This window comes from Cibotium barometz, chromosome 51 (assembly GCF_041138505.1).
Source record: "Cibotium barometz isolate CiBa-2024 chromosome 51, ASM4113850v1, whole genome shotgun sequence".
In the NCBI taxonomy this organism is placed as follows: Eukaryota; Viridiplantae; Streptophyta; class Polypodiopsida; order Cyatheales; family Cibotiaceae; genus Cibotium; species Cibotium barometz.
Window position 1 is genome coordinate 5,491,456 of NC_141096.1, and position 27,782 is coordinate 5,519,237.

Genomic DNA, 27,782 nt, shown 5'->3' on the forward strand with positions numbered 1-27,782 from the left:
TTTTCACGTAACCTGTGTGTAACTTCTCTTTATTAGCTTAGCTCTAGCATTGACCACTTTAAAAAAAGGGAAAGTTGGAAGTGCAAGTGCACTTCTAAACACACCATATTTATATCATATACAATGTACCACACCAAGCGGTCAGCACGGTTTGAACCTGCAATATCATGCTAGGTTATGCTGCAATCAATCAGTGCATCTAAAAGGTCAATGTCTTGGGGAACATGTCTCAAGAAGGCACCCCATCTTATTGTCACCCAAATTAAGGCTGTCAATGAGGATTCAAAGATGCACGAATCATCTCTTCCTGTTGCACTTGGGCACAAACTACACTAAATGAAAAATCAATGCCTTTCCAACAAGCTCTGCCTTCCTAAAAATTTACACTCTTCAATCCCCCAGAACACACCACCAGAAGCACTCTCTTCCGTGGGCTTTTACCAAATCCTCCTCGGCCAATACATCCAGCAGTCTACCTCATCATGTCACTATAATGATTATGTGAGTGGAACCCACTACCCATATGGCGTGGCAGACTGGCGTTGATCCATGTGTCTCTCTCGGACACCCCTCCCAAGTACAGCCTGCCGCTGCTCTCTGAAGTGGCGTAGAAGAGCTGATGCCTGCAATGCATAGGTGGTTATCAGCGAGAGTGTAGTGAACGCAAGCAACACACACAATGACAGTCACTACTTGAAACAGTAGAGTTATAAAAAGCAAGGTAGCACACATCTTGTCCGACCATGAGCATTCAAATGCAGCATTTACCTTCTCCTTTGCACGTGCCGTGCCAGATTGCGACAATGCAACCAAAGGTGGAATGGCCCCTTCTTGCAACACCATAGCACGGAACCTATGGTTGTTTGTACACAGATGCAATAAGGCAGCTGCTGCATTCTCTTTTCCTCTCTGTGACCCCAGCTCCACTACCTCAACCAATGCAGGGATACCCCCTTCTTCCCCAATTGCAGCTCTCCCCTCTCCAATCGTTGCAAGGTTGGCCAGCACCGCCACTGCTTTGTCTACCATCCCAGCAGCAGGATCCGCCATCAACTCTACTAATGGCCTGATTGCCCCAGCACCCACAATCCGTGCCTTGTTTTCATGAAGTATAGACAGATTGAATAAAGCGGTTGCTGCATCCTTTTTACCCCGAGGCGAGCCATGCATGAGAAGGTCCACTAGGGGTGGTATTGCGCCAGACTGCCCAACGGCAACCTTATTTTCATCCATTACAGACAGGCTGAAAAGGGTAGCCGCAGAATTCTCCTTGGCCTCAGGACTCCCTACCCTGAGCACCTTCACAAGGGGATCGATAGCGCCTGCTGCAGCTATCTCGTTCTTGTTGCTGTCATTGATGGATAAATTAAGCAATGCTGTCACAGCATTCTCCTGTGTCTGTGGATCTGCAGAATCTAACAGTGTAACCAAAGGCTTGATTGCCCCACAGTTTGCAATGAGTATTCTATTATCTACACTATGCTTTGCAAGAAGCCTAAGTGTTGAGGCAGCATTCCTCTGTATATCTATGGGGCCAGGCTGAAGATCTTCGACTAGCCGTGAGATGCTCAATTGCGCATCATTTTCATTGGTATCAGGTGCTGTCACTGGATGTGATGGCATCGAAATCCTTGTTGCCACATTGTGATCAGATCCTCTCTCTCTTCTTGAACCTGAGAAAGTCAGCCTGTTCAAACTAGCTATGGCTGAAGAACCATGATTACTGGATCCAAAATCAGATACAACAGGGCACCTCTGCACTTCTCCTTTAGCACTGCCATGTGACGACACTCCATTAGGTCGTTGTACCACCTCGGTACTATTCTCATCAAATGCCACACTAAACAACGTATCATCTGCACTGGAGGCAACACTGGAGCTGGAAGTGTTCCGACTGTGGGAGTTTACAGATTCATCATTATGATCCCCTCTTCTACTGACCGCTGACAAGATCTTGCCGTTCACATGATCATTCAAAACATGCCTTGAGCTTCGGTGAGTAAAATGCCCAAATGCTTTGTTACCTCCAAGAGCAGGCCCAGGGCCCACGTCAGAGTTATCAAGAAACCTCGTATGTGCACTACCAACGAGTCTTTCTGGCAATCGACTTTCCACCGAAATAGGTAGAACGTTGATGTCCCTAACCCTACACTCATACAAAGAATCAGTCAGCCCAGAATTAGCTAGCGCTAGCCTAGAGGTCGCTGCCGTAAGAGATGAAGTTGCACCCGCCACCGACGGTACCGACGGTGTCAAGGCACTATTCAGCTTCGTCGGTTCAGGAAACGGAACCCTATTGGCCTCGCACCAGTTTGCAATGAGAGCTTTCACAGTGTAATTGGGTATAAGATTTGTATGATTCAGAGTCTGCCTGGTTTTAGGACAGGTGGTGTTGCCTTGATCCAACCATTGTTGAATGTACCCCCTTTCATAGGTCTGTCCGGAAGCCACTATCACTGGGTCGGACATCAACTCCAAAGATAAGGGGCATCGGAAGTCAGCTGGTACTGGTATCCCCCCAAACTCCACCTGTGCCTGCTTCTGTTCAGCTAGATCATCCCCCATTTTAGTGACCAGGACAAGCAGCTGGTTGATGAGCTCTTCTTCATGTTTATCCTTCTCAACCCTCATGATCTCTCTCTCCTTTTCGAGAAGTGCCGCCTCTCTTAAAATATCCTGATTCAAACTCAGGTGAAACCTTGACGCTAAGTCTGCAAGCTTCTCGTGGCTCAGTTTGACCCCTTCTTTTAGTTCTCTCAGGATAGATTTGGTGTCTAGAAGCAATTCCTCCTCCCCTTCCGTATCATAGATTGCTTCGTGGAGTTCAGAGATGCACTTCTCCACCTGATCACAGAAAACATAAAATGAGGGACCAAACTTACAGGCAGAGAGCATCATGGGAAACAAGACCCCATCTTGCCCTCCTATTCATCACAACAAATGTTGACAAAAAAACAAGGCATGCCTACACACGCAACATGTGCATGTATGTATTTATGTGTGCATGTGCGTGTGTTCTATGCATGTATTTCGCATATGTATGTATGTATGTATGTATGTATGTAGTGAATGTACATATGTATGTACGTTTGTATGCATGTACATATGTATGTATATGTGCATGCCTGTATTGTATCCACATATGTTATGTCTGCATGCACATGTGTATGTATATGGGCATGCCTGTATTGTATCCACATATGTTATGTCTATATGCATATGTGTATGTGTGTATACATGTATGCATGTATTGTATGCACCTACATTAGGTACGTATGTATGCTATGAGTAAGTATGTATGTATGGTGTAGGTGCATATGTGGGTTGCGTACATACATATATATGAATGTATGTGTGTATATGTGTATATGCACACTCGTGTGTATATGTGTATATGCACACTCGTGTGCATATGTCTAGAAAAGGTCCAAACCTGCTCTTGAGTTGTATCAGTCAGTTGAAGAGCTCCAAGAGGCAATGAATTCACATGAGTTTCGATCTCCAAAGCGAGTAGCTTAAACTTCTGGGTAAATCTTTCTCCTCTCAAGACCTGCATCATCATCTTGGTAAGGCATTGCAGCTAACTAGAACTAAAACACAAGGCTTGTGATAAAGTGCTAATAAATCCCATAAGCAAGATGATAATGTGAAATTTCGGACATAAATACCGCATAGAGCCTGCTAGTTTCCCCCCCATAGTTCACAACAAGACCCTTGGCTTTGCAAAGAGCATGCTCCAATCCTTCAAATGATGTGACGGCTCCTCCAATGATAGGCATTTTGGACTCTTGAACTTCACATATCAGAGGTGCTAAATTTTGGATGGATGCCGCCAAAGTCTGACAATTCTTTCCATGAAAGTTAGCTTTCTCTGCTACTGATGAGATTGTCTGGATCAGTAGGGATAACTTGGCCAGCACTTGTGTAGAATCCATACCCTGCAGAATGGCATCATCAAAATAATTCCAAAGTTCCAACCCGTCATTTATCCTTTTAATTTGAAGCTTGGTGTACATACTTTAGCCTTATTCAAAATTCACAGTAGTCAAGCTGTCATCCAACAAATCATCAATACTAAGAACATGGCATGTCTTTTTTTGTACTTGTGCCTTATCTCAAATCAAAACAGTCACGATCCCACAACTGCCAACTTCCTTTCTCAGAAAATCTACAAACTAGACAAAAGTGAACGTCCCCAACACGAATGCATGTACCATGCTACAGCCGAACACACAGAGATAGAGAGAGAAAAAGAGAATAAAATAACTCCACGGCTTAGGGTATGACAGGCTAGGAACAACAGGTTACAGGGACATGGGATTCCCTAAATATAAGGGACTCAAAAAGAGGGCATGCTTAATCTTCATGTACAACACTTCTCACATCATCTGTTACATTCAAGATCACAACCAGGCTGTCCCTGGGATTTCAAACTTGCATGTATCCTTATGAACAAGGCATTACTTTTTTAGCCTTTGCCTTGAAAACAAAGGCTAAAAAGGAACTGGTCAAACTTTTTTTTCCTAAGCCTTAAAAACCTTTGTCAAGTTTGTCATGTTAGCCTTTGCTCCCATGCCTTTTGAACTGTCTTGCATACTTTATCTTGCTGCCAATATAGCCTTTTTGATTGCCCTACCATAGTGCACCACTGGCTAGCGGGTTTTCGACCAATCACAACTCTATCAGTTGTCTATGTTGGCATAGAACAGGCCAAAGGACTAAGTGCCCTATAAGTATCTGAATACTTGCTTGGCAGCATGCTAATGCTTACTTTCGAGATTATGCATAAACCTGCTCAACTGGGACCCCAACCTAAATGTTTGGCCTCATATTACATATATAGATGAGGCATCCAATAGCCTGTTGATAAAGTGCTGCATCCAATGGTTCACCTCCATCTTAGCACTTGCCTCTACTGGTGTAACAACAGGCTTACAATCTTCAAGACCAAACCGAGTAAACAACCTTTATATGTACTTTGACTGTAATATCACAATACTATCATCACCTTGCACAAACTGTATGCCCAAGTAAAAATGCAACGAGCCCAAATCTATCATCTCAAATGGCACATGTAGTTCAATCTTGAAGGCTCTTCATTAAGACCTATGAGCAGCATGTCATCAACATATAAAACGATGACAAAAAACAATCTTTACTCCTCTTAAATAGAGGATACTTTCAATTGGATTGTTGCAAAAACCATTTGCAAGCGTTTATCTTCTCATACCATGCTCTGGGAGCTTGCTGAAGGCCATATAAAAACTATAAAGCTTTTCTTAACTTGTATACTTTAGATTCCTGCTCTTTCTCAACAAAACCATGATGCCGAGATACATAAACCTCCTCATGAAAGTCACCATTCAAGAAGGCAGTCTTGATATCCAACTGATGTACATTCTAACCATGATGTGCTGCCAACGCAATAATACACTTGATCGTAGTCATACGAGATGTGGGTGGCAAGGTCTCATCAGAATCTATGCCCTTCTCTTGAGCATAACCCTTTGCAACAAGCCTTGCCTTTTAGCGATCGACGTTGCCATCAGCTTTATGCTTAAGCTTATAAACCCACTTCATACCAATGGTCTTTTTACCAGAAGACAAATCTACTAAATACCAAGTGTCATTTTTGAGGATTGAGTCCTACTCATCCTGAATGACCTGCATCCAATGATCATTTTTGTCACCATTTGGTCACCCAACTAGTCCACATATGCTTTCTCATTATGTGTATACACTGGACTGGCGTCCATTGATGTTATGCAAGGGATTGAAGCTAGTCATGTGATACTATGGATTTGGCTTTCTATTGGAACTTGTGCCTATGTGTTCAATGCATGGAAATGCCAAGAGGATTGGTGTTCCATTGGGTTTGGAACCTCGTGTCATAGTCTGTGAGGTGTGGGATTTTTGGGATTTCTATCCGGCCTCACGTGGTGCTCTCGAGGGATACTTGACCGCACCGAATATCATGCATAGATATGGGTCCATGTTTCGCCGCTCCTTACACTTCCTCTCCATATAGATGCATGATATTCGATGCGGTCAAGTATCCCTCGAGAGCACCACGTGAGGCCGGATAGAAATCCCAAAAATCCCACACCTCACATAGTCACACGAAACGGGAGAAACGGTATCCCGAAACGGGGAAACGCCGTTTCCCCACGTCAACCTCACGAAAACAGCCAGAAACAGGACTCCTCGTCGTTGCCCACATGGCATTTTTTTCCCCCCAAAAAAAAATTTTTAAGGTTCCGCTCGAAATAAATCACTGAGGTTGGCTGCCCACGTGGCATTAAAAAAACAAAAAAAAACGATGGCTAGCCCACCCGTAACGCATGCGATGCCCGTTGAGAAAAAAAACGTGCGCTTATGGCCTTCGCTTTCTACCCGTTGCTTCCTTCTCGTTGCTCTCCTTGCAGAGCTAGTTGCAACTTGCCTCAACGGCCACCTTGGCTTCTTGAACCTCAATGTCTACTTATCACCACACCATAAAAGCTATAGTGCACTGCTGGTTTTGTACAATGTACTTATACACAAGTCCCTAGAGCTAAGATTCAAATCCCAAAGCTCCGGCACATTCCTCTCTCCCTCCCCCTTTCTCTCTTTCCCTCCCTTTCTCCCCTTCTGGAGCAAGGCTAAAGTCGAAGCAAGGCACTTCTCAACTTAGTCCTCCACAATCAATAAATTTTAATCAGTAAGTGTTTTTTTTTAAATTGTAAATGAGCCTTGTTTTTTTCAATGATCATTGACTTTTTTAAAAAATAGATGGGAAGCTTCTTAATTAAATTGCACCTTTTTTATTAATATAACAGATCCTTTTTCAATTAATCCCTCTCTTCTTCTTATTGTGCTGCATTCATTAGTTTGCACTAATGGCATTCTATGAGCGGCGTTGTCGTTCATGCGTGGCTGAGCGACAATACATCGAGACAGCTCATTGTCGATGCCCTTTGCCTCTTCGAGGGAGCCTGACATTACAAGAGGCAATCTCTAAGAGGACTCGACGATGTCAATTGCTTGCTATTGCAAATGGTCCCAAGACACTCGAAGACGAGCCCCCATATGGCGAAACCTACAGCTTGTAGAAGAACCTGCTGTGGTCCTAGTTGATGCTGAGGCACCTACCAGTCATGAGGATCAAGCCTTTTAATAAAGCCCATGTAGAAAGTCACCTGTTGTAACTTGTATTGCCAAAAAGTATTGCTAATGTTGAATGAATAAAGAATTTTATTTTTCTCCGAACTTTGTCGGCTCTATTGTGTACTTTCTTTTTTTAGAATCTCCTGGCACCTTGTCCTTATTGTCCATTGCAATGACCCTTGTTCCTCGGTCCTTCTTTGCAGTCTTTGCATCCATGGATCAGTCTCATTCCACCTCAAAGAAGTCTAAATCTATGGAGTGGTCTTGGTGGGATAAGGTCCTAGCGGAGGGTGCCTACAAAACAGGAGGCACGAAAAAGTGGACATGCAAATATAGTCTCCTTACGAAGTCAGGTAGTGCAACTCGTATTCGAGCACACCTGCTTCATCAGCATGGACAAGACATTGCATTTTGTACCAACATCACTAGTGAAGCACGAGAGGAGCTTCATCAGAAAGACGAAGCAACGCGGGCATCTTCATCGGCTCGGAGAGCAGAGGTGGGAATAGATTCTTCCACATTATGTGGGCACTTCAAGACAAACCTCTGGAACCACTAGGTCTTCATTTGGTGGAATGCCATCATTTTTTGGACCCACTACAAGTCCATTTGGTGCACCACCACCAGCAGTGGGCGCGAGGGGTACTGTTCACTCAAGGTAGAGTACACTTCAGAGTAGATGGGACCCAAAGAAGGAGGAGGAGGTGGATGGTAGTGTTGCGCGCTTCTTCTACCATGATGTCATTGCCTTTCAGGCTGCTCGTAGCTTCTACTTCAAGGACATGGTGCGCAAGATTGCAGAGTATGGATCCACCCACACTCCTCCATCATCAAAGGCATTGAGAACCACCTTACTAGTAGCGAAGGAGAAGGGCACAGTTGCTACAGCAACAGAGATTTTGTTAGGTCCTCTTGGGACAGGAATGCCATCACACTTATTGCAGATGGCTAGAGCGACACTCGGTCCGGATCCATTCAAGGTGTCATTGCCTATTCCAGAGAGCAATCTTACTTAAGCGTCAAATATTGGGAACCCTCTTTGGTGGGAGCAGGTGAGACGCATCATAGCTTTGGTGAAGCCGATCATCCACTTGTTGAGGATGACAGATTCACTTCAGCCATGCATTGGAAAGATTTACGAGGGGATGGACAAGATGGTGGAAAAGTTGGAGCACATTGAGCAAGACCATATCCAAGCTTGTCCAAGCTTCCAAGAGTGTTTCCAGGCCATAATCACTCTCCGCTACACTCCCAATGGCTGAAATTCAGCAAAACACTTCGTTTCTTTGCTATAATTTTTGGTCTTTTGGCTGAAAACCCTAATTTCAGCCTTCCTTTCTCAAGTTGATCCATAGGTATGGAAATTTGGTCAAAATTGCACATAACACCATATACTTGTCATGTGCATGCACATGGACATGCTCATCCCAGTGCTAATCCCTGATTTCCAGTAGATAAAAGACTAGATGTTGTCAAAGGCATGGGAGGAATCGTGGTGGACCAGGTTTTTTGTCGACCAGTAGAAAGGCATCTGGTAGATGGTGTCGACAAGAAAAGACTTTTTGTAGGTCCAAGGAACTGGCCGATAGCAGGTCGGCCAATTCATGTATTCTTCAAAGACCTATAAGAGCCAAAAGCTTGGCTCATTGTTACATATCTAATCCCCTACTGGGATGGGTCATAGAGTAGGTATTGTAGTTACCTTTAGGGCATGCCTAGGACTGCCAAAGACTTGTACCCTTTTTGTACTACATGAATATACTGAAAATAGAGCCATCTCTCTCTCTTCTCTCCATCTCTTCTTTGCGTTTTGCATTAGGTTGTTTCTATGAAAGGTGTTTAGGGCTGAAAGAAGACAGAGTTTCTGTACATCTGACATTGGTATCAAAGCTTCGAGTTTAGCAATGCTAAACACTGATGGTATTCCGAATGAAGATGCGCAGTCCAAGGAGAGTAACGCGAGACATGGAAGAAGTTCCCCGAATTTTGGTTGGTGGTGTTCCACAAGACCCAAGGGGAATGGCAGCCGTGCGAGTTGGATGCCACTTGGTGCATACCAAGAAGGCTTTCAGGAAAACAATTCCAAGGGATGGAGTGAGGATGCTAGACTCGATACTCAAGAAAAGAAGACCAAAGAAAGTGTTCAAGGACGGGGCAAGAAGGCAAGGCAACAGATGCACATATCTTCATCAGATTTGGAGTGGAATTGGAGACAAGGCAAGGTTTTCAGTGAAAAGGTTGCCATTGCCACAAAGGGAAGGATAACAGGTTGGGGAGTCCATGTGATACAAAAGGATGATGAAAGTCATCTAGGGTCAAAAGTTGGAATCCCGTCATCAAGTTTAGCGGAAGGGGATGTCACATAGCCCAGTGCTAATCCCTGCAGTAGATAAAAGGATAGATCCTAGAGCTACGGCAACAGCTGTCAAAGGCATGGGAGGAATAGTGGTGGACCAGGTTTTTTGTCAGCCAACAGAAAGGCATATGGTAGATGGTGTCAATGCGAAAAGACTTTTTGCAGGTCCAAGGAGCTGGCCGATAGCAAGTCGACCAGTTCATGTATTCTTCAAAGGCCTATAAAAGGTAAAAGCTTGACTCATTGTTAAACATCTAATCCCCTATTGGGATAGGTCATAGAGTAGGTATTGTTGTGCCTACGATTGCCAAAGACTTGTACACTTTTTATACTATATGAATATATTGAAAATATAGCTCTCTCTCTCTCTCTTCTCTCTATCTCTTCTTTGCATCGTCTCTCCATCTCTTCTTTGCATTTTGCATCATGTTGTTCCTATGAAAGGTGTTTAGGACTAAAAGCAAACACAGAGCTTTTGCACACATGACAGCACTTGATTCTCCCAAGATTAATATACATAATTTGAGGGAGGGACCACCCGTTCCGGCTCATTGTGCCTCTCCTATCAATTCAGTAAATTACATCTTGTATTGTGCTTGTTGTCCATTAAATCTTAGTGTATTTAAGTGTATTGATTAGCATTGTGTTCAACCAAACATTCCACACCGACCAGTGGAATTACATTGGTATTAGAGTATATGGTTCTCTTTCACTTCCATCGTGAAAGACGATCACCATGAACACTAGCCATCTCTACACTTAGAACGCTATGGACAACCATATAGTGAAGATGCCAACACAAGACGTTGGGACAATGATATGCATGCTTCCAATGCTTTACAGGAAGAACACACTCATGTGGTGCATACCAACGAACAACTGTCCTGTGGTAAAGAGAAAATGCAGGAAGGAGAGTCCATACCCTTAAGGGCTAAACTTACTCATATGCAAGCTCTTCTTTGTGCACAAGAAGAATCAAAGCTCTACCACCAGGATCCATTAGTACAAGATTGTTTGCAGGCCAAGAAAGCTGAATCATTTATGGATCATGCCATAGCAGTGATAGCTCAAGAGTTGCACATGCAACCGAGGGATGCAACACATGCATACTTGGCTCGTACTGAGGATGCCTATGAAGAAAATGTAACTATCCCATATGTCTTGGTATTCCCACAAGTGGTTGAACCAGAGCACATGTCTAAGAGGATAAACCCTCATACAACTAGAGAGTTGAACACACCATGCAGACGCAGAGAAGAGACTTGGAGCAACCAGCAATGATCCAACCCTTGAGCAAAATGATGAATGAATTAAATGTCAAAAAGCCTGTTCTTATATACATCATGAAGGGGTTGGTCGGCCAACATTAAAACCCATGACTGAGGACAAAGTCCACGACTAGGAAAAACACCTAATAAAAGGTGAAAAAACCCAAGAATATCAAATAAATATGCTCAATAAAAAGGGGCATAAAAGGGTTCAAACGGGATAGGAGATGATCGTTCCAACACCTCCTCTCGGCTCCACCACATCGGTCCGACTCCCATATGGATAAGAAGCTGATCAATAGTATCTCAAGGAAGAGGTTTGGTGAAGGGATCAGTTAGGTTGTCCTGAGAGGGACAATACTCAAGAGAAATGATGCCGTCAACACGACTGACTCACGAGTAAAGTGAAAATGAACCTCAATGTGCTTGGTCCGGCCATGAAAAGATGAAGTATGTGCCAATGCCAAGGCACTCTAGCTATCTGTAAGAATGCAAATGGGAGAGTCCGAAAGAACATCAAGATTACTCAGCATCCGCATCGACCATATGTCTTGTGCATCCCGCACTTGGATGCCACATGGACATATTTGAACAAAAGGTGCACGACCTGGAGTGGAAACCGGTCACATGTGAGTCCAACCTGAGACGAATCAACCAAGGTTCCACTCTAAGTGTCCAAGGTCAAGTGTGCATTGTCTTGCAAATGAAGCAGTGCCAATCCACACTGTGAGTCTCCCTCTGGAATGATGTCACGTGCGCTAAGTAGTTGGTTTGCAATCGGTTGTCACGCATCTGTAGAAGCACAGAGGTTGCATGTAGAAAAGGGGACAGCTCTTTGGGCTAGCCCAAAGAAGAGAGGGCCAGCATGGTCTCGGCCAACCCCAAGGTGACCTAGACAGCAAGGCGGCCAGGCCTAGGGGCTTGCACTGCTTGTCAGCCAGCCCTGTTGGCCTTGGCCAGCCAGCCGGCCCAGCCATGGTGGCTGCCTGCCAGCACACAGGACAGTCCACAAGGAGGCCCGAACACAGCAAAGGCAACCAGCAACAGTGTGAAAACGATTGACTAAATGGCATTTATTTGCCTAGGGACCTAGTCATGGAGAATAATAGAACAGGTCGACTATTAAATCAGCTAGCCAACCAGTCTATTCAAGACCTATAAATAGGCAAGGCATAGATCCAATCTAGCATCTCATAAATTCACAAAGGGTTGCTGCAATCCAAGGCCAAGACAACCAAGACGCATAGTGGATAGTCAAATTGCATTCCAGAAAAGAAATGCATTTTGCTATTATGGCGAGCTTCGATGAAGAGAGAACAAAGAACTTCGCAACAAAGCGCACCAGGAAGTCCTTTGAGGGCGGCAAACATGAGTGTGCACGACATGTTCCAAATGATGATGCAAGCAATCACAGACTAGAGCACCAAATTAGAAGAGTAGAAGGCGCAAATCTTGGCTCTAGTCAACCCAATAGCAGATCCTGTACCGGATAACCCTTCTGAAGGGTTACGAACATAGCCAAGTTTGACCCTCAAGTTGCAGATGCATCCTACACTTGGATCATGGATGGCATGTGGAAATAGATTGCGCTTTAGCCAATCTGTCTTTTACTGACTCTAAGATCTCCTGGTAAGACTCCGTCACTCTGTTCGCCTCCGGTACTAAAGACGAAGTCCTGGTTAACAACGACTGGAAAGGTCTTCCAAACGCTGCCTCATATGGAGTCCTGCCAATAGCTGAAGAAAAAGAGTCATTCAAAACAGCTTGAACTAAAGGCAAATACGATTCCCACTTACCTTGCTGATCGTGGACATAACACTTCAGCACATCAAAGGCCAACTGGTTGTATATCTCTGTCTGGCCATCTGTCTGTGGGTGGAATGCACTGGAAAAATTCAACTTAGTACCAAAATTATCAAACAATGCCCTCCAAAAATGACTGGTAAACTTGGCGTCTCAGTCTGACACTATGGTCCAAGGAATCCCGCCAATCGGGTACCAATGCCGAATGAACAACTGGGCAACATCCTCGGCAGTCACATTAGCCCTACAAGGAATATGCATAACAAATTTGCTAAACCTATCAACAATAGTTAAGCACTGCGTATTACGCTTACTCGGACTGGGAGGCAGATTCGTAACAAAGTCCATGGAAATGTCTTGGAAAGGACCCTCAGGAATTGGCAAGGGCTGTAACAATCCTATCTTCTTTCCACAAGGAGTTTTTACCTTTTGACAAATGTCACAGCGTTGTACATATGTAAACACATCGCGCCTCATCTTTGGCCAATAGTATTGCCGTTCTAATTTCTCCAGGGTCGAATTCATGCCCCTATGACCACCTGTAATGGCGTCATGGGCATCATGGAGAAGAGCTGCCCTGAACGACTTCATGACACATAGTCGGCCTTTGTAGAAAAGCCAACCATCACGTATCAAAAAATGGCATGGTCCTGTGGCATCCAATGCCTGTTCCCACTGAGTACCGAATTCCTCGGAATCCGCGTACGTGTGCTTCATGTCCTCTAGTCTTGTACCAACAAGGTTAAGTCTAGTGGTCTGAATCGTAGACGCTTGTCCCTTCCTGCTCAAAGCGTCGACCACACTGGATTGGCCTTTCCTGGAAGACACTCAATCATACCACCGAACAGCTGCAATATCTGACTCCAGCGGTGTTGTCGATCACTCCACTGTGCACTTGGCATCATCTGAATCCAGCGTAATGCTTGATGGTCAGTGCAAACCTCGAAGTCACGGCCATACACAAAACGTTTCTAATGTTTCAAGGCCTGTATAATTGCTAGGAGTTCACGATCATAGACTGAGTAGTTCTTCTCGGCGGGCAGTAACTTACGAGACATGTAAGCTACTGGATGACCATTCTGTTGCAATACACCTCCAATTGCGATGTTACTCGCATCGGTGATCACCTGAAATGGTTCGTCCTACGAGGTAAGTGCTAAACAAGGCGCTTCTGATAAAGCCACCTTGAGGTTCTGAAATGCCTCCAACGCTTGTGGAGTCATTCAAATCTTTTGCCTTCTTGTTTTCACTCCCTTTAACAGATTGGTGAGATCTGCCGAGAGGTCAGAAAACTTGTCGATGTGGGTGGAATATGCCTGGCATATACCCACAAATGATCTGATGACATAGGCTGTCTGAGGTACTTCCCAGTTAACAATCTCGGCCACTTTAGCTGGATCAAGTCGAATGCCTTCAGCACTAATTATATATCCCAAGTAATGCACCTGGAACAGATAAAATTCGAACTTCTTTTCATTGACGTAGAGCTCGTTGCTTTCCAGCAACTTAAGGACTTTCTCCACATCAATGTCATGCTGCTCAACCGTAGCTAAAAATATGAGTATGTCGTCCAGAAAAATGAACACACTTTTCAATCAAATCCCGGAAAACAGACATCATCATGCTGTTAAATGTAGCTGGGACGTTCGTCAAGCCAAATGGCATGACCACAAATTCATAGTGGGCTCGTTCCTTACGGAAGGCTGTCTTGGGGATGTCTCTCTCCACAATCCGTACCTGGTGGTACCCACTCTTTAAATCCAGTTTTGAGAACACCTTTGCTCCATTCAGCCTCTCGAGAATATAGTCAATTCGAGGCATCGAGAATCTGCTCTTGATAGTCAGCTTGTTGAGTGCACAATAATCGACACACAAACGGGAAGACCCATCCTTTTTCTTAACAAATAAGATCGGTGCTACAAATGGTGACACGCTGGGACGGATGAAGCCAGCTTGCAACAATTCTTGGAGTTGGCGGTCCAACTCCGATTCCATTGCCTTGGAAAGGCGATACGGAAACTTGCTCGGGGTTCCAAGCCTAGGAGGAGGTCAATCCTGTGATCCTCCGGTCTGGATGGGGGGAGTTGGGGAGGGAGGCTGTCCCGAAGAAAAATTTTCTGGAACTTTTCATGGAGAACCGAGTACTTCTCGAACGCACTGGCCACCGTCTGGGCTGTCTGGATGTAAATCATCGCACACTGTGCGCCTTTCCGGACTGCTCGCTTAGCCTGTAAATGGCTTATGAGCGGAAAGTTCGGAATACCTGGCTCACACTTAATGGTCACTGGGGCGTTTGACACATTCCGATTGATCTGGAACGTGTGCTTGTACCACTTGACATCGGGGAGAAACTTGTGAAACCACTGAATACCCAAAATTACGTCTGCTCCTACAAGAGGGGCAACCATAAAATCACACACAAACTCTATGCCCTGAATAACTAACTTAGCACCTAGAGCTTCATACTTGATGCTCGTTGTGATGCCTGTGCTAAAACCCTCAACCTGTTTGTCCACCGAAGTCAGCTCGAAACGAGCACGCCTAGCGGCCTATTCCGTGACCACATCCTCCGTGCTGCCGCTGTCAAACAAGACAACGACTCTCTGGCTACCTATGTAGCCAAAGGACTTGAGCAGTTCGTTGCGCTCATACTCCTGGTCATGGGCACGCTTCTGCTTATCTTCGAGCTCCTGGCTAATAATTGCTCCAACTGAAGCACCGAGGTTTGAAGAACTAGGGGTAGCCGCTGGGGTCTGTGTGGGAGCTGAGCTCACCACGGAAGCTGTGGAGGCGGCGGCAGCGGGCTTTGGAGGCTTCTTAGGACAATCTCGAGAAGTATGTCCTTTTGTATGACAAAAGAAACATCTACCCTCCTTCTTGTATTGAGAAAGTTCCTTAGCACTTAACTTGCCACCTGTCTTGCCTACCTCCGCTTTCAGGTCTGAAGGAAGCTTAGACGCATTGTTCGAGTTCTTGGAGCCAAAGGCTCCCGGGCTCTGTCTTGGGGAAGACCCCGTTTGGTTCTGGCTTTTGCCCCCGAGGCGTTAGCCTTGGGAGAAGCCGGCTGGGAAGTCTTGGGCTTGCCACCATTATGTTTCATTTCTGCACTCTGCGCAAGCGAGAGTGCGTCTTCAAAGGTGGCTGGCCTAAACATACGCACCTCCCATTGGATTTGCATGTCCATGCCATACAAAAACTGCCCTTTCTTGTCCGTATCAGATAAGCCAAATTGCAGACATAAAGTCGAAATTCTATTGGCAAACTGAAGGATTGGTTGCACGTTCTGACGCGCTCCCCTGAACTCGTCTTCGAGTCGCTCAAGATAGTGGGGCGGAAGAAACCGCTGCTTAAGGTCGAGGACAAACTCGTCCCACACATAAGCTGCCATACCTGCTCCGGTGTGGACATGAGCCCACTGAGTCCACCAAGGAATGGCCTCACCTTCCAAGTAACAACTGGCTAAGATCACTCTGTCAGTATCTGTTTTTCTAACTGCGGCAAAGTAAGCTTCAAATTGATGTAACCATGATGAATAAAGAGTTGTGGGATCGAGTTTACCATTATACTTACTGAAGTTCGTTTTCTCGGGAAAATGATTCGAGAGCGCCGTCAATGTCAATCTAGCGTCCAATGCTTTGAGGTAACGCTCGTGTTCCACGCGTCGCATGGCTTCATCTTCTCGTTGTCGGATCTCCAATGCACGCATCGGCAACTCAAGCAAAGAGCTTGGCTGCGACTGTGACCCAGCGAGAGGGTCCCTGTGTCGAGGATCTAGTATCTGGGATACGGAAGGAGAGGGAGGAGGAGATGGAAAACACGACACTGGAGAGCGGGTACGCTCCTCCAGAGCCAAGATATGCACCTTCTGCTCATCCAACTTGGCTGTCTGTTCTGCCATTGCTCGCATCATCTGCTAGAACATGTCTATGACACTCAAGCCTGGTGCCCTAGCTGGGCTGCCTGGTGCACTCTGGTCCCATGGTTCTTAGTCTCTCTCGTCGTCGAAGCTCGCCATAGCAGGGAAATGCACTTCCTTTCCGGAACGCAATCTGACCATCCACTATCTGTGTGGGAGACGTCCGAAGGCTTCCGGAGGCTAAAAACCAACCGTCCTTCGAGGGACAGGAGTCACTCCGAAAGGGGTAGTCCACCGGCATCTAAAAACCAACCACACGAGCGAGAAAAAATTCTGGTTTCTTTGCTGAATCTTTGTACTTGAAGTAGGCTCTGATACCACTGTAATATGTGGAAGCTTCGGAGAGGAATCGGTGACATCAATACTCAGAAATCAGCACTCTTTTCGCGACGGATATTAACGCACAGACTGAAAGGATAAGTGCAGAAAATAGAGAGAGAGAGAGGGAGAGATGGAGAGGACACAGTATTGGGTCCCAATTACCCTCTGTAGGGCCCCCACCATAGATGGTGTATTTGCTTTATTAGAATAATGAGAAATCTGAAAGAAAATACAGCAATCTTGGACCTTTTCTTGGCTGGGAATACCCTGCCCTTGACCTGAATCCTTCACCTCTTTGCTTAGCACCCTCTTGGCTTTGTCTAGCCTCTTATGCTTGAGCTCTTGGTGGAGAATGAGATAAATGAATGGGAACATGGGCTCTCCCTTTTATACTAGCCCAACTACAGCAGTAGGCCAGTACTACTGCAGGCGGCCAGCAATAAATGCTCCCACGACTGGAAATAAAATGCTGAAAATATTCACATTAAATGCTGCGTTTTTTTCCTAAAACGCTGGGCATGATGCGCTTGCTTCCAGAGGGCTGGGCACAGCCTTTGCCCACATTCCAAGGGCTGGGTAGCCTGTATGGGCTTCCCCATACCTATTGCCCTACAGCCATGCAAAGGCTGTAAACTCTTGCCCTAGGGCTGTCCTACAGCCCCTTCATGGCTGGTGGGTTCAGCCTGGGCCTTCCTCGCCCTCATGGGGGTGGTTCCACACCATTCCCATGCCCACACTAAAATCTGGGGTAGCCCTATGGGCTGGCCCCTTGTTCTAAACACTAACTACTCAGTGATCTGGCATTCGGTACCATACCATATACACAGAATCACTGACATCATTCAAGAGGGAGACTCACAACGCGGACTGGCACTGTTTCATGTGCAGGACAATGCACACCTGGCCTCGGACGACTGAGATGGATCCCTGGCTGACTCGTCCCGGACTGGGCTCACATGGGACCAATTCACCATCCCAGGTCCTGCACCTTCTGTACAGAAATGTCTACGTGGCATCCAAGTGCAGGATGCACGTGACACATACCGTGAGCATCATCGGCATTCATCATCAGCATTCATAAGTTGGATCTATTCTTGATCTGCAATCATTGTACATATGCATTTATGTTTTGGAATTTACAGTAGATTAGGGCAAATATTTGTCTTATCTATTGCAGTTTCCGCTCACATTCCCACATAGGGAGATTTGCAGTAATCTGCAGCTTTAACCTATGTTTTTGTGTTAATCTCCATTAAGTTAAGCACCCATGTAACTTTGATAGCCCAACATAGCAAGGGCTTGCATTTTTGACTTGCAGCAGGTTTTTGCAGGTCATCTAGGGCAAGTACAACACCTAAGTTGGCTGATTGCAAGTGCGTTTCAGGTCAACCCACATCAGTGTCTCTATTCACAGCATTCAGTCCAACGTTTTCAGCATGTTTGCATTCACTTCAGCAAGTCTCATCTGTGTATGCAGTCAAGTCACCTTGAGCACGTGTGTTTTCTGCGTACGGTCAACATGTGCATACGCATTACGGTTTGCGGCCAGCCATAGGGGCTTGCATACCAAGATGTCACATGCACTCTGCACTATAGTGCATGGTGACAAGCTGGCTCATCATCATCAGTGCAACATTGTACAGTATTAGTTCCATTTAGGATGATATTTGTCGTACGCTGTGATCCCATTGTATATCCTCAGTTCAGGATAAGTCAGGCACGAGCTATGTAGGTCATTCTCAGCCATAGTCAATCAGTCAGTCAGTCAATCTAAGTCCCTTAACCCACTTAAAGAGACGCATTCATGCATATACAGTCAGTAGCAACCTTAGGGTTTGCATCAGAAAGCATCCTGCACATTGCAAATCATTCATGCATAGCATCTAGACCATAGCAGAAACCCCAACTAGCATCCAATATTTATCTAGGAATTTTCTGGTATTTTTCCCAGCATTTTCAGCATTTTATACACATTTATGCATTATTCATTGGACATGAGCAGCCGGCCAGCTCAGTAGCCAGCCGATTGGCTCATTCAGCCCATATAAATACACCCCTTGCATAATCATTCATCATATTCAGCAAGAGAGCCATCAAGCGCTTATCATCCTCAGTCCCCCGGAGCATAGGCGATTGCAGTTTCAGCCATCTCTCTTCAGTGGCCAGCCATAGGGGCTTGCATACCAAGATGTCACATGCACTCTGCACTATAGTGCATGGTGACAAGCTGGCTCATCATCATCAGTGCAATATTGTACAGTATTAGTTCCATTTAGGATGATATTTGTCGTACGCCGTGATCCCATTGTATATCCTCAGTCCAGGATAAGTCAGGCGCACGAGCTATGTAGGTCATTCTCAGCCATAGTCAATCAGTCAGTCAGTCAATCTAAGTCCCTTAACCCACTTAAAGAGACGCATTCATGCATATACAGTCAGTAGCAACCTTAGGGTTTGCATCAGAAAGCATCCTGCACATTGCAAATCATTCATGCATAGCATCTAGACCATTGCAGAAACCCCAACTAGCATCCAGTATTTATCTAGGAATTTTCTGGTATTTTTCCCAGCATTTTCAGCATTTTATACACATTTATGCATTATTCATCGGACATGAGCAGCCGGCCAGCTCAGTAGCCAGCCGATTGGCTCATTCAGCCCATATAAATACACCCCTTGCATAATCATTCATCATATTCAGCAAGAGAGCCATCAAGCGCTTATCATCCTCAGTCCCCCGGAGCATAGGCGATTGCAGTTTCAGCCATCTCTCTTCAGCGTTTGTCTCCTACAGCCCTAGGTGCCTCAAACGCATGAGCATTCAGCCATCTACATCAGTAAAACGCAGCAGTTCAGCATTCAGCCTTCAGTCCATCTTGCGTTTTCTGCATCCATATAGTTTTCAGCATTTCATCCATTCATCGTTTTGCTCCAACCTCTTGGTGAAGGCAAAATGCAGCATTCTCATTCATTTACAGCATTCATATACAGTCTAGAACAGTCCCAAACAGCCCCTCTCTCAGCCCAAGCTTTGCATCCCTCCCTCATACCATTGGGAAGAGTGCATAGACTCGAGATTGGACATCTTTGGTGCTTCTACAACAGTGCACAGTTCAGCCCAACACTTGGTCTTCAAAGGTCTTGCGTTTGGCTTATCGTCAATCACACCGTCAGTCACTTTAAAGATAATCAAGCAAATACTATCTCGGTATCGGGATAGGAGACCCTTCAGTGGGTAATTCAGGACCCCATACGGTGTACAGTTCTCATCTCTCTCTCTCATATCTCTCTAAAGTTTGAAGTATTAAAGTGGATTGCTAAACTCGCGAAACTCAAGATACAGAAGACGGTGTGAGCATGTGTGTGACAGGATCCTCCAGTACGAAGACTTCCGCTGCATGTTACATTGGTATCAGATTCAGCTTGTCCACACACACCGTATCCTAGCGTGAGGGCATTCTTGGATGGTCAGATTGCGTTCCGGCACGACCATCGACTTCAGCATCATGTCTATAGAGGAGAGTACTCATCAACCAAAAGACGTCTCCCCCAAAGGAGACCTTGCTCTTCCGTCTACCGCAAACACCATAGCTCTTCTTACAACTCAGAACCAGCTGCTCATGGAGCGTCTCCAACTCTTGGAGGCAACAGCAACACGTCCTCCTCCGCCTCCAGCAACACCCGACTACATCTCCCTCTTCTTTCAGATGGAACAACAAAGGAGAGAAGATGAGGCCTGAAGGAGGGAAGAAAAAGCAGAAGCAGAAGAAGAAGCTAGAAAGCAACCAAAAAAAGTAGAAAGACAGGACTATGAGGAAGCCCAACGCAAGATCGCAAGATCAACGAAGACCGACGTCAGGCTGAATTCGCCGCTCGGGAGCACCAACGAGAGCTCGATCGAGAACATATGTTACTCGTGCACCAAAGGGAAAAGAAGGCCATCCATCTTAGATACCAGCACCTCTCTTCAGCATCCCCAGCCTCAGGTGCCACCAGGAGCCAGCAATCCGCAGCATTAACTACCGTCATTCGAAGTCAACCTTATTTCAGTAAGTATGATGGTAAGTGTGATCATTTAGTAGTAAATCAGTTTATTCATCAATTTACTACTCATTTTCCATTAGCTAGGATCACAGATCCTCAGAATAGAGTCCACGTAGTGGCTCCCCATCTCACTAGTGAGGCAGTCACTTGGTGGCAGCATTGATCTAATCTTTATACATACCAGACCACAGGTGTCACAGCTTTTAGCTGGGATACCTTTGTCCATGACATGAAGACCAAATTCCTCCCGCCCGAGTACATGACCGGTCTGGCAGATGAGTTCTATGGACTCAGGCAGAACGGATCCCCAGTGCTTCAGTTTTCCAGAAAGGTTATCACTTTAGCACAGCAGTTAGGGCTATCTGCGCGGGCCAAGATGGAGCAATTCATTCATGGATTGGATCCTAACATTCAGCAATTCATTCATGGATTGGATCCTAACATTTGGTTCATTGTTCGTAACTTTGAACCCAGTACATATGACCGGGGACTTTGACTCTCGCTCAGAATGAAGAAATGAAGATGAACGGAGGCAAGCCCAAGCAATCATCTCAATCCAATACCAAACCCCAATTGGGGAAGGGTAATTCGCCTTCTAAAGGCACTAAGATAAACAACAGTCCTAGCTCTAGTTCAGGGGGTAAGGAATCCAAGCCTAAGAAGACCCCTGAGGAAAAGGCTCAAGCAGGCATTACTGGAGGTTATCTTCCTCCAGAGGAGCAAAAGAGGTATCAGTCTGAAAACAGATGTTTTTTCTGTCACATCATAGGGCATGGTAAGAAGGATTGTCCAAAAAGGCAAGCGGAGCAAGCCTCCAAAGAGCCTTTTGCCACAGTTGCCGCAGTATCCCCCGGTCCTCCAGACCCGCCTGCTACCACAAACGCAGTTCAGATCTTACCTTCTATGCATCCCATGCCATCCGTGGTACTTGATGCTAAGCAAGAGGGTGAGACAACAACCACACAGAAAAGCTTGATCCAAGCTTATGGCTCTGCCAAGGGCCGAACAGTTCATAATCCTTTTTGACATGGGCAATTCTGAGGACGCCATCTCTCCCCAGTTGGCTACCAACATGAGCTGTACCTTAGTGCCCTATCATTTGGAGGTAGACGGGTTTACGCCTGGTCTCCGCACCCACATCTCAACACGCACAACAGTTTTCTTTTCAGGTTCAAAAGGCCTCATTCCAACGAGATTTCATTGTCTCTCCTCTTTAGGGATGTGACATGATCTTAGGAATCCAGTGGTTTCGTCAGTATGAACCTATTCCCAATTGGGGACAAAACACCTTTATTATCTCTAAAGATTTTCCTGAGCCTGTCATGATTCAGGGGGATAGGACCATTCTTGGCATTCCTATGATTTCTCATCTCCAGGGGCCAAACGAGCTATCTGCAAGGGAGCAGAAGAAGCATTGATTTATGCTCAGACAGCTTCTATCTCATCGATAACCGCTGTCTCATCTTCTTCGGTCCCTCAGTTGGCAGATCTCCTTTCTCATTCACGCATTTTTAAAGATGATCTCCCACCCAGTATCCCACAGTTAGTAGAACCTCCTAGCAAGTTTCCCTCTTGTCTTTCCAAGACATTCAAGGGCAAGCTAGAACAGCAGTCAGTTCTCAAACATTTGAAACCTATTCCTTATGGACACATTTTCACAGTCATCACAGACCCACCAAGCACTTAAGTGGCTCCCGACGATGCCAAGTGCCAAGTGGAGTGCTCAGCACACTAGACAGGGTCAGCTCTTCCACCAGGTTGGAGGAATAATCAAGTACATCCCTCGTCAGTATAACCCAATTCCAGATGTTCTTAGTAGAAAGATCAGCATCCAGACCAGTCAAGAGTCTACCATTCTCAACATCTCTTGGAAAGACTTAAAAAGCATAGAAAATCAATACGTCGATTCTGCAGAGTTTGGTACTCAACCTAGTTTGGCCCTCAATTTTGAGCCTGGCCATTATTCAGTTCACAAACAGTCAAGTAAGTTTAGACGAGATATCCACTTCAAGAAAGGGGATTGGGTCTATCTGCGTATCATGAAACAAAGATTGAAACAAGTGGACAAACGTTGTCCCAAGCTTTCATTCCATAGTTTTGGCCCTTTTCCAATAGTTAAGAAGTTAAGTGATGTCTCCATGAAGTTAAAGTTGCCTACTAGTAGGACAATGCATGATGTTTTCCATGTTTCTTCGCTAAAACCATATGTTGGTCCAGAAGTGTTTGATATTTCAGATGAACAGCAGCCAAACGTGGTAGACAAACAAGAAGCCAGACGTGGTAGACAAACAAGAAGTCATTGAGCTCGAGCAGATCCTTCTTCATCGTTGGAAGCATGGTTCCGATCGACGGATACGTCAGTTCTATACGAAATTCCGAGATGGAGGCACCCACGAAGCCGTATGGCTAGACGAGGAGTTCTTTCAAGAGTACCCCCAATTGTTGGCGGACTACTTGGAAGCCATGAACCTGCCCCGCCAAGCTAAGCAGGAGGGAATGTCACATGCACTCTGCACTGTAGCGCATGGTAACAAGCTGACTCATCATCATCAGTGCAACATTGTACAGTATTAGTTCCATTTAGGATGATATTTGTCGTACGTCGTGACCCCATTGTATATCCTCAGTCCAAGATAAGTCAAGCACGAGCTACGTAGGTCATTCTCAGCCATAGTCAGTCAGTCAGTCTAAGTCCCTTAACCCACTTAAAGAGACGCATTCATGCATATACAGTCAGTAGAAACCTTAGGGTTTGCATCAGAAAGCATCCTGCACATTGCACATCATTCATGCATAGCATCTAGACCATTGCAGGAACCCCAACTAGCATCCAGTATTTATCTAGGATTTTTCTGGTATTTTTCCCAACATTTTCAGCATTTTATACACATTTATGCATTATTCATTGGACATGAGCAGTCAGCCAGCTCAGTAGCCAGCCGACTGGCTCATTCAGCCCATATAAATACACCCCTTGCATAATCATTCATCATATTCAGCAAGAGAGCCATCAAGCGATTATCATCCTCAGCCCGGAGCATAGACGATTGTAGTTTCAGCCATCTCTCTTCAGTGTTGGTCTCCTACAGCCCTAGGCGCCTCAAACGCATGAGCATTCAGCCATCTACATCAGTAAAACGCAGCAGTTCAGCATTCAGCCTTCAGTCCATCTTGCGTTTTCTGCATCCATACAGTTTTTAGCATTTCATCCATTCATCGTTTTGCTCCAGCCTCTTGGTGAAGGTAAAACGCAGCATTCTCATTCATTTACAGCATTCATATACAGTCTAGAACAGTCCCAAACAGCCCCTCTCTCAGCCCTAGCTTTGCATCCCTCCCTCATACCATTGGGAAGAGCACATAGGCTGCTCGAGATTGGACATCTTTGGTGCTTCTACAGCAGTGCACAGTTCAGCCCAACACTTGGTCTTCAGAGGTCTTGCGTTTGGCTTATCGTCAGTCACACCGTCAGTCTCTAAAGATAATAAAGCAAATACTATCTCGGTAACGGGATAGGGGGCCCTTCAGTGGGTAATTCGGGACCCCATACGGTGTACAGTTCTCATCTCTCTCTCTCATATCTCTCTAAAGTTTGAAGTATTAAAGTGGATTGCTAAACTCGTGAATCTCAGGATACAGAAGACTGTGTGAGCATTTGTGTGACAAGATCCTCCAATACGAAGACTTCCGCTGCATGTTACACAAGATTTGCATAGTTGGAGTCTAGTCTAGGTCCAAGTTAGGGTTGGCCAGCATATCATGGAAACATATTGGAGAAGTACCTCCGTGCATCCCATGCATCCCAGAAGCATATAGAAGCTCATCAAAGGGCTTACGAAGAGATAATCACTGACACGATGAAAGAGATGGACGAACAAAGGGAGGAGTTACCAACCATGATAGCCTCATACATGAGACCAAACCCAAGAGTGGATGTAGCACTGGTGAAGCCAAAAGAAGTTGACAAGAGTGCCATAGTTAAGACCAAGGTCAACTTTCCAAGGTAGACCAAGGAGCCACCATCAGTTCTCGAGAAGGTGGTAACACATGAGGTTAAGGCATTTCTCTCCGAATCCATTGAGGAGGATGAGCTGAATGCTTCAAAGCCTACCATACTAACAAAGCATCCAAAGGCAAAGGGACCACTTCCCAAGGTTCGCGTGGAGCCTACCATGCTAGCAGAGCATCCAAAGGCAAAGGGGCCAATTCCAGTGCCTGCAATCCTCGAGGAGACAGTGGCGGAGACATCATGTTGGAGGCCCGCACTCTGACCGACACCAGGTTGGAGCAAAGTAGTGTCATGTGCACCCCTGCTCCAAGTTAAGTAGGAGGGGACGTCATGTGCAGCGTCAGAGGGCGTGTTCGTGGCGAAGTTTCCTTAAATGTTGAGTTGGAAGCTCATGGTGGATCAAAAACAACTAAGAACATGGTTTAGGCATAATCTAGATGCTAATGAAGCTTAAGGAAATAATTAGCAAAATGACACAATGTGAGTATAGATCAAAAAGCATACACAGTTTCCATTAGCTCAGGCCTCTTTAAATAGGCTGAGAGTACACATGATTAGCTCAATGGCTTATCTCTAATCATGCTTAAATAGCCCCCAAATTAGCTCCCTTGAATCTAGCCACCACCTCCATGATTGTAACACCCTCATAAAAGCTGATTGAAGACTTTCTAGCACCTATCATCCACTTGCACTCCACGAGTTCCTCCAAGCAGATTCCTCGTTGAATACGTCCTCCACTTGCTACCTTTTACATGCTACTTTGACCTTTGGACCATACATTATCATTTGTCTAATTCTTCTCTCCATCTACTAAGGCTACATGCTCTCCCTTGATGCACAAATGATTGCACCTTTCATCACTTGACTTCTAACAAGTTTGGGCCAATTTTGGAGCTTATTTGCAATTGGTCCAGATGCCCAAAAGGCAACACAATGTGGACACATTTATTTGTACATTTTTATTATTATTTTTAGGGTTGGCAGTCAACCAACCCTAAAAGCCAGCCAACACAGCCCATAAACCACTAAAATAGAGGGCAAGGGGTTGAGAGTCGTTCATGTTGAGTTGTATGTGCTTGGAGACAGCGGTGGGGCAGCACCCAACATACCGTGAGCATACCAACATTCATCATCAGCATTCATGAGTGAGATCTATTGTTGATCTGCAATCATAGTGCATGTCCATTCATGTTTTGGTATATACAATAGATTAGAGTTTTGCGCTAACCTGCAGCTTAACCTCTGTTTTTGCACCGACCTCCATGAAGTTAAGCGCCCATGCGACACTTGCTTGAGTTAAGAGGCTGGCCACAGTTCTCAGAAAAGGAGCAGAAGCACCTAACCATCATCTACAGCAGCATTAACATAAAAAGCAGGCTTCAAAGCATAGGCAACAGAAGACAGGATCAGGATGTAGGGCATCAAGACCAGTTCCACTACTTGTGGAAGCAGGTGAGCCCCCCGATCTGGTCAATCAGCTTTCTGGTGCTCATGGTGGGGCCTATCATTAACGCCCCCTGCACTAGGACATTCAATCCCAGCAGCTCAGTGCCACCAGCAATTTACAGCCCTTGGGTTGTGCATTCTCCTCTCCCCCTAGGTCATCCAAAAGGTATTCTCATGATATTTATGGAGTCCATTGATGGCGTCATGTCACTATATCCATGAAAAGGAGTGAAAGCAAGCAACATGGATCGACAATTAACCACCTGACATCTCAGTTTAAGGAGGTTATTCACATTTCTATGCTAAACATATGTGAGGGTCTTCCATGTAGTGAGCCTTATCCCATAAACAGGCAGGCGTGGCCAGTCACAGCTACATTTGTTTACCATCGAGTGGCATCTGACTCGCAGATTCCAGTAACTAACAGCCAGATGGAGAAACATCAGAAAAGGATAGTCGATAACAAGAAAATGAGCCACATCATATTGGACCAGGTGGCTACCGTGAAACCCAGCAAGGGGGAAAAAGACTGTTAACAATGGGATAAAACACATAGACGGCATGGAGTCGGCATGGCTTTATATGATAGCATAAAGGCATCACTGCTTTCTGGGCTGTCTGTCGAGATACCAGCCCTGAACGAGGACACCACACAACCTTGGCTTGCAATGCAAGGGCTCCTTCACTAATATAGAGATGGTGGCATGCTCTCTTTAGCTGTAGACAAAAAAGAACCGTTTACATGATATAAATGAATAATTCAGGACACTAAGCATGCAGCTAATACAAAATGTGGGTGATAATTAGAACATGATTGAGGACACCAACCACACAGTCTGCCGTATGATACGAAAATGATTCAAGGACACTTAACTTACAGTCTGCCATTGTCCTTACAAGATGTGGAGGATAATTAGCACATGATTGAGGACACTTAGCTTACCTTTTCAACATAGAATGCGGTGAATAATAAGTACATGATTACTAGGCACACTAGGTTCACAGTCTGCCATTGGCATTGCAAGATGTGGAGGATATTAAAATGTCACTAGAGAAGCTTTCAAGAAACTCGGGAAATTTCGAATTCTTACCGGCCTGCATCCGCTTCCGGGTGTCAAAGGGGAAGATGCACTATGAATGTACTCTGAAACAGACTACTATGGCAGGCCTGGACTTTAAATTGGCCTTGAAAGTCTCCATGTCCGCCCACTGTTCGGAAGCAGGGACTGATCCAGCATAGAACTTCACTGATCTTTGGGAGAAGATGAGCGACAGATTGAGAAGCACAAGATCTACTGCGGACCGTTAAGAAAGTTTGGCGAGAATGAAGGGTGGGAGAGAAACAGAAGATGGCAGTAGAAAGCTGAAACTGTAAAAAAGCTGAATATCGCAAGGCAGAGCCGGCTATGGCGATAAGAAGCCACTGCAGAGAGAGAGAGAGAGTGAGAGAGAGTGTGTGTAAGAAGCGGACGT

The 27,782-nt window shown here is 45.4% G+C and overlaps 1 protein-coding gene across 1 annotated transcript; it reads right to left on the reverse strand.

The window, feature by feature from the left end:
* On the reverse strand, positions 1 to 27,782 carry LOC147609246 (U-box domain-containing protein 4-like). Its single transcript, XM_086787697.1, has 5 exons — positions 27,401 to 27,782; positions 3,669 to 3,938; positions 3,434 to 3,550; positions 769 to 2,844; positions 1 to 623 (listed from the first exon to the last, which is right to left on the reverse strand). Exons 2-5 carry the CDS (start codon positions 3,933 to 3,935, stop codon positions 516 to 518), a joined length of 2,568 nt encoding a protein of 855 aa, XP_086643823.1. The 5' UTR covers positions 3,936 to 3,938; positions 27,401 to 27,782; the 3' UTR covers positions 1 to 515.